The sequence below is a fragment of the Malus sylvestris genome, chromosome 2, assembly GCF_916048215.2.
Source record: "Malus sylvestris chromosome 2, drMalSylv7.2, whole genome shotgun sequence".
Taxonomy (NCBI): domain Eukaryota; kingdom Viridiplantae; phylum Streptophyta; class Magnoliopsida; order Rosales; family Rosaceae; genus Malus; species Malus sylvestris.
Genome location: NC_062261.1, coordinates 37,537,905 through 37,545,642, shown reverse-complemented (window position 1 = coordinate 37,545,642; position 7,738 = coordinate 37,537,905). Strand labels below are relative to the sequence as shown.

The 7,738-nt window shown below is 40.0% G+C and overlaps 1 protein-coding gene across 5 annotated transcripts; it reads left to right on the top strand.

The window, feature by feature from the left end:
* The first annotated feature begins 1,027 nt into the window (after nt 1–1,027).
* Nucleotides 1,028–7,486, top strand: LOC126598344 (uncharacterized). 5 transcript variants are annotated; one of them, XR_007614803.1, is made up of 3 exons: nt 1,028–2,449; nt 2,884–3,002; nt 7,166–7,486. XR_007614803.1 is itself a non-coding variant. In XM_050264715.1 (2 exons), exons 1-2 carry the CDS (start codon nt 1,184–1,186, stop codon nt 7,226–7,228), a joined length of 1,329 nt encoding a protein of 442 aa, XP_050120672.1. In that variant the 5' UTR covers nt 1,028–1,183; the 3' UTR covers nt 7,229–7,486. The 5 variants fall into 5 exon arrangements, 1 of the variants encoding a protein (XP_050120672.1); XR_007614802.1 differs by lacking the exons at nt 2,884–3,002; nt 7,166–7,486 and adding an exon at nt 6,894–6,950 and having other exon boundaries at nt 1,028–2,624; XR_007614797.1 differs by lacking the exon at nt 7,166–7,486 and having other exon boundaries at nt 1,028–2,672; nt 2,884–3,277.
* The last annotated feature ends 252 nt before the right edge of the window (nt 7,487–7,738 follow it).

The window sequence follows — 7,738 nt, the reverse complement described above, 5'->3', positions numbered from 1 at the left end:
TAGCCCAACTTATTGTCAAGCTTTGCAAGATCTCTCCTTTGGGGTTTAACAATTTGAATCGTCTATTTTTCAAGTTACATTTCATAGATCATTCTTGCAAAATATTTGCCAAAATAGGAAATATTTGAGACATATAATTAAGTTCAAAGAAATTGACGAGCATTATATTCTAAGAAACATTGAAATTTCATTATGACAATTAAATGACAAATAGTTTCGGATCAAATTGAATTTTGATAAAGATGATAACTCGAGACTTACAAAATACACGATTTAAATTATTGAAATTTGATATAGAGTGGATCACACAACTAATCTTCATTTTAAAAAAAAAAAATTGAATCCCTTCCCTTTGGTCAGTATATATACATACACACACTAAATAAATACAAGATTTCATTTGACTTTTGCATGTCCTTTTCCACTCTTCTTCTTAATTCCTTGTATATATCCTCGTGTAGCATGAAGTGGTTGCGGATGTATAGGAAGACAATGTCAACTAAACTGATTGGTTTTCGTAAGTCTTCCAAGGTGCTAATTTTACTTGATACTTTCCAACTTAGATACCACCATGAAAATATGTGTTTATTCTTCTTCAATATAAAGGTATTACATATATATGGTTATAGTTAATTTAGGTGAAAACTAACCGTTGGCCTCTCTAAAACTTTAAACATTAGTCATATTAATTTTCATGGTGTCATCAGGATCGTAGCTCCTGATTGATATCATTCAAGATAATTTCAGTGAATATGCTTAATAATTTTGTAGTTGTAGCCTCTTTCCTTCTTTTCTATGCCCCATTGGGGAGATATATCAGAAACAACTCTTGAGTTCGATGATCGGACGATCCAGTACGATTGACTTTAACAAGGCTTGCTCTTTGAGAGATAGGCTCATTGACTTGAATGCGTATGATGTCACCCTACAATTTCCAATAAAAGAATAGATTTCACCAGCCTCATTGCTTATAAATAATTTCAATTTGGCATATATATATTGTATTGACGCAGCAGTATGTCGGATTATATTTAATTCCACTAGGCATAATTCGACCGATGTTCATTGTACATAGTACAGAAGGGGACGAAATTATTATAAGAGCACAGATCAAGAAGGAAGCTAGCTAGAGGTCATCTGAAAGACAAGTTCCTCCCTCTGTGCTTGTGTGAGAGAGTGAGAGATGATCATGCAGGTCGCTGGTCAACCTCAACCTGAGGCCGTGCTTCAACATTTTAGCCACCCACATCCCTTGATCCTTTCCAATCTTCATCACCCACATCCCCAGCAAATCTCAAACGGGCAGTGGCTAGCTACCTCTTGTTCAGCCTGCAAACTGGATGCCTCTGCCGGATGGATTTACAGTTGCACGCCATGCAATTACTTGCTCCATGTCTCATGTTCACAAATGCCTCAGCAAATTACGCATCCATGTGATGAGAATAAACATGTCCTGACTCTGCTCCCAACCCCAATATACTCTGATGGGGTCTTCAATTGCTGTGCATGCAATAAGCACGGAAATGGATTTTCCTACCACTGCGGAGATTGCAAGATTGATCTCCACACAACTTGTGCTTCAAAGCCGTTGGTTCATACTCACCACTCCCACCCTCACCAACTCGTTCTCTCCTTCTCACTTCCTCCAGGGCCTACCAGCAGCAAGACCTTCATCTGTCATATATGCAACCAAGTTGGGTACAAAGAGTGGCTCTACTTATGCCATCCTTGCGGTTTTGTGGCTCATTTGGCCTGCACCACCGCCGAACCAATTCAACTAAATCAAGCAGCACAACTGTCATCGCCAGTTGTCGTTGGCAGTCCGTATAATTATCAGACAAATGCTGCTTCAGGTAGTCCTCACGATCTCCAGGTCCAAAACTATGGACCACAACCAAATATTATTAGTAGTAATAATAATGGAATGCAGAGCAGTGTAGTATATGGAGGACAAGCCGCTAATACTGTACAACCTTTGAATAGAGGGAGAAGTGTTAAGAAGCTGGGAAAGGCTATTGTAAACACAGCACTTACAGCTCTTATCGGTTTTCCTGTTTTTGGAGCTGCTGGTAATTCTCAACCGCAACAACAAAAAGTCCAGAAGCAGCAACAACAGCAATTCCAGCAACCGCAACAACAACAACCGCAACCATTCCAGCAACAATCGCAACCATTCCAGCAACAACTGCAACCATTCCAGCAACCGCAACTGCAACAATTCCAGCAACAACAACCGCAACCTTTCCAACAACAACCGCAACAATTTCAGCAACCTCAACAATTTCAACAACTGCCACAATTTCAGCAACCCCAACAACAACTGCAACAATACCTGCAACCACAAGAACCCCAACAATTTCAGCAACCGCAACAACCACAACAATTGCAGCAACAACAGTTTCAGCAGCAGCAACAGCAGCAGCAGCAGCAGCAACAACAACAACAATTGGTGGGTGGTGGTCTTAGTATTACCATTGATTTTGGAAGCACTACTGCTAGTGCTACGGCTACTGTGATAAAGTTTGTTTTGTTTGGATGTTTTTGGTTATAATTTTGGATCGGTTTCTTGGGGTTAGAATGGCAGAGAATTGAGAGAATATTGGAGTGTTGTTTTCAACTTCAAGGTTGTGCAGAAAATGCAGCAACCATACTTCATTAAGTAGCGAAAATGTGTAAGAGTATGACACATTTCAATCACCCATACTTGTGTAAAAGAGTTGGTGATAAGACAATATTTAAACACTAAATCACCTTACTACTCCAGATTAAATCCTAGCCCTTCATTGGGGTTTAAGTGATCTAATATGGAGTGTACATTTGTCATTCACACATTTAAAACAAAACTAGCCGATTTGAGGCCAACCCTTCATTTCTTCTTTGCAGACAACACCCTTTGCTGAGGAGCCCTTTGCTGCCTTCGACCCCTCGACTCCAGGAGCTGGTTAGCTTCCAATACTCCCTTCTAAACTGCTTCTAGGAGTCATTCCGAGCAAACCCCTCAGGTAATTGAATCTCTCCTTCGGTAGTGCTTTTGTGAATATGTCTACGATCTGATCTTCTATGCTGCAATAAATTAGCTTGATTGTGTTGTCCTGTAATGCCTCTCTGATGAAATGATATCTTCTTTTGATGTGCTTTGTTCTTTGATGAAAAACTGGGTTTTTGGTCATGGCAATTGCAGAGGTGTTGTCACACAAGAGTGGTGTGGCATCAACCTGTAATTCGCCAAAATCCTTGAGTATAAACCTTAGCCAAATAGCTTGAGCCGTTGCTTCTGATGCACTCACATGCTCCACCTCGCTGTGGACAGTGCAACACTTTGTTGCTTCACAGAGGCCCACGAAAATACCCCTGATCCAAAGGTGAAGGCACCAAATAGCTTGAGCCGTTGCTTCTGATGCACTCACATGCTCCACCTCGCTGTGGACAGTGCAACACTTTGTTGCTTCACAGAGGCCCACGAAAATACCCCTGATCCAAAGGTGAAGGCATAGCCCGATGTGCTTCTGCTATCATCTTCACTGCCACCCCAGTCACTGTCATAAAATCCAATTAGGATAGTTGACTTCCTGTTGACCCTAAAAACTACCAAGCCTACGTGGCGCGCAGGTTGAGTAATCTATAAGCTAACTACGTCCTTCGGTTGTGTGCGGGGAGTGATAACTCGTCGGCCGAGCTTGGCCGAGGAGTAAAATTTGTTGATGTTGCGTTTGGTGGCGCTACTGACTTCTGCGTCTTGCGATTGTGGCCGAGAAAGGAACATGTCTCGGCCTCTTGGGTTCTCGAGCCTGAAGATAAGGCTACTATTCTTACGAAGTTCACGAATTGTCGTCGTCAGATTCGGTCACAGTGATGGTATTCGTCAGAGTAAACTCACGCCGAATCAACACCAAAGTGTAAGGGCACAAATACTCAAAGCGGATATAAGTCTTAATAGTGAACGTGGTTCGGCCATCGGAATGCCGAACTCTAAATCCCACTTGAGAGTATCAAATCATAAAATAACTCGGCGTGCAATGTGCCGAGCTCAGTAAACTGTAACACCTCACTTCGCCGAAAAGGCTAATGAGATGACATCGACCAATAAGGATTCAGAAATCCTTCTCGACCGAGACTTGGATAGGTAACCAACCGTCCTCACCGCAGTGTTGTTGATGTCAACGGAAGATGCTGCGAGATCAGCTGATTCTATGGTGACAGAGTTATCTATGCCGACTGAAGATATCACCGGTTGCTTTCACAGTGCTGTTGATGCCAATGGAAGATGTGTCAGCGAAAAGAGAAAATAAAAATCTTAAAGTTGTTGAGAGAATTTGCGCAAGGCAGTTGTGTGTTGAATTGGAGGGGTTCTTTCAACGTTGCACCGAGCCTTGTATTTATAGTATTCATATTTTCTGCTTGGCAAGGTCTGACAATATTTGTAAAGTCCAACTGCAACTTAAACTTGTGAAAAGAAATTTGATCCATATCAGAGGGCTATGCTTCAGACTGTCGTGCCTTCTCAAACAAATCAAAAGCCTGTCAAGGCTTATCACATCATCTGACCAAATAGTGATAACCATTATTATTATTATTATTATTATTATATATATAATAGATATTTGGGAGACTCACGGCATAGCCGTATAGGCATGCAAGCCTACTATATATATATATATATATATATAATAATAATAATAATATAGTAGATATTTGAGAGACTTTCGCACGCACGGCATCGCATCATACTGATCATCCCATTACATCCTTGTAGAATTGCTCCATGCGGTTCTGTATGCAAGATAGAATCACATAACCTCAATTAATTCGAACTCTGTTGTTGTTGCCTTCATTGGAGGTAATGAGAATCCCACTTATCCCGTCTTAAAAAGAAAATGAATCATATTGAAAGATAATTATTACGATAACGATCATAATAACAAAACTATCTTCATCTTTCATCCAACGGTTAGGAGCTAGCTCTCTCAACGGCCTCGATTGCTTGGGCCGATGGTGTAAAATCAGGTCCAAACATTGCCTCCCAGTTTCCCTGAGCTTCGGCTCGTAAGCCGAATGGTTAAGGAAATTAATTGTTCGTGACCAACAAAATCCCATCGTATCGCCGAAAAAGAAACTTTGTTCCTCGGCAATAACATGTATGTTCTGCCAATGCTGCAACCTTCCTCGACAGTCACAACTCCAGACCACGCTTGGCAACCTTGCCAGAAGGTCGAGAAGGAGAATAACTGGGGTCGAGGACAAAGTAAAGCCGAGAAGAGCTGGGGTCAAGGTCGATAAAAACCGTTCTTGGAGCTCGGCCTGTCGATATATACATATCTATAAAGGTAACATGATTGTCTAAGGTGATTTGCCAGCCATGCAGTTGGCCTATATATATATATATAAAGAACTTGTGCCGAGTACCAGTTCGCCGAGCTCGGCATGTATGATATAGGTCGAGAAGAGTTGGGGGTAAAGGGCTGAGAAATTAAAAAAATCTTACTTGGCAGCTTGTGTTCTCGGCCATGCATATACATATATATATATATATATATATATATATATATATATATATATATATATATAAATCCCAATGGCTTGTCTCTGTCATGTGATTACATATAGATGTATAGATATACAGCTACCATGCACCTACTCTGTTTTCAGTTTGGCTGGACCTTTCGAATCCCAATACTTATATATATATCCATGACGTGCAGACATCAAGATGAAAAGCTGAGACAGTGTGCATAAAGTATGTATAATTTGTTTTTCTGACCTTGAATCTGCCAATGCTTACAGGGCCACCATATCATCTTCCTGATTCTCTCGACCTCGGCCTAGCCTTTGTTTTTTATTTTATTTTTTTTTTATTTTTATTTTTTTTTATAATCCGCAAACTCTTGTTGCCCCCTTTATTTTCTTAAGTATTGGCTTAATTAGCCAGATGATTAAGAAAATAATTTATTCATGTCCTTAATAAAAGAAAACAAAAGTGGCCGAACTAATAAAGAGGAGGAGGCCAACGATGTTTTATTCCAAGCCGAGATCTTTGTATATCAACACAGCCAATCAAATTTTGCATTGAACCGAATAAAAAATCATCTCCAAATATGCTCGGCTTGACAAAAGTTTTTTTAACATCGGCCACCGAATGTGTTGAACAATTAGTATGCCCCCAAGCATAATAATTTCGCCGATTTCGGCTTTTAACTCGAACAACTTAGCCGAACGGGATTTCCCCATATCAGCTTTATCACCAATAATCATGTCAATTGGCGTAGTCTCGACGTGTAAGACCATGTCTCCAATTACTATATCAATTGATGTGGTTTTATGGTCTGAAGCCGTGTATCGGTCTTGTTTGTCATTGGAACACTCCTCTGACGAATCATTTTCCAAGTTGATTTGTGACTCAGAGATTTGAACTTTTTCTTCTAGGCCTACCACACTATCAGTCTCAACCGAAAAAATAGGTGGCCTTTGTTCTTCGGTCAAATTAACAATTTTCTTAGGCCGAATATTGGTTGTGGCCGGAGTGGAAATTTGCCCCCCGGCCTCTTGCCTTTCAGAAATTCTTCCCAATCTCTCGAGAAGTTGTTTTTGCTTCTTTAATAGGCGATGACACTCATCCCATGAAGCCTGATCGAGATAGATCATGTGAACTTCGTAGTTTTAGCACTGTGTCCCACTGGGCGTGCCAAAATGTTGACCCTAAAAACTATCAAGCCTATGTGGCGCGCAGGCCGAGTAATCTATTACTATTGATTTTGGAAGCACTACTGCTAGTGCTACGGCTACTGTGATAAAGTTTGTTTTGTTTGAATGTTTTTGGTTATAATTTTGAATCGGTTTCTTGGGGTTAGAATGGCAGAGAATTGAGAGAATATTGGAGTGTTGTTTTCAACTTCAAGGTTGTGCAGAAAATGCAGCAACCATACTTCATTAAGTAGTGAAAATGTGTAAGAGTATGGCACATTTCAATCACCCATACTTGTGTAAAAGAGTTGGTGATAAGACAATATTTAAACACTAAATCACCGTACTACTCCAGATTAAATCCTAGTTCTTCATTGGGATTTAAGTGATCTAATTTGGAGTGTACATTTGTCATTCACACATTTAAAACAAAACTAGCCGGTTTGAGGCCAACCCTTCATTTCTTCTTCTTCCTTCTTTGATGCAGACAACACCCTTTGCTGAGGAGCCCTTTGCTGCCTTCGACCCCTCGACTCCAGGAGCTGGTTAGCTTCCAACATACTGATCCCTCCTCATTGTCATTGGAATACTCAGCTGACTATATCAGTGGATGTGCAGACTATGTCAGTGGAGATTATACCTACTTAGTTTGAAAATATTATTATGTACTTCTTTGATAATAACAACAAACATTCACGAATGTTTATACATCTTCATCTGAAGTATGCGCTATCATTGTAAAGTTTTTACCTTGAGATTGGGATAATTACACAAGCATTAGGTCTTTTATAACATTTTTCACTTTCAATTTTGATTTAGCTTCAAATTTGATCCCATGATGTTTCCGTGATTAAAATAAACATGGATGCAGGTGTTGAAGATGCAAGCCAACATCGAAAACTTTACAAAATAAATTACAACTTCACTCTTAATTGCACTGCAAAATTTTGTGATAAACTAACACATGCCGGCTTTGCAAGTTATTAGTAGTGTGTATTTCGCTCGACTCTAAAATCTTGACACGAGACTATTTCTTTTTAAGGGGTTATTAACTATAAAA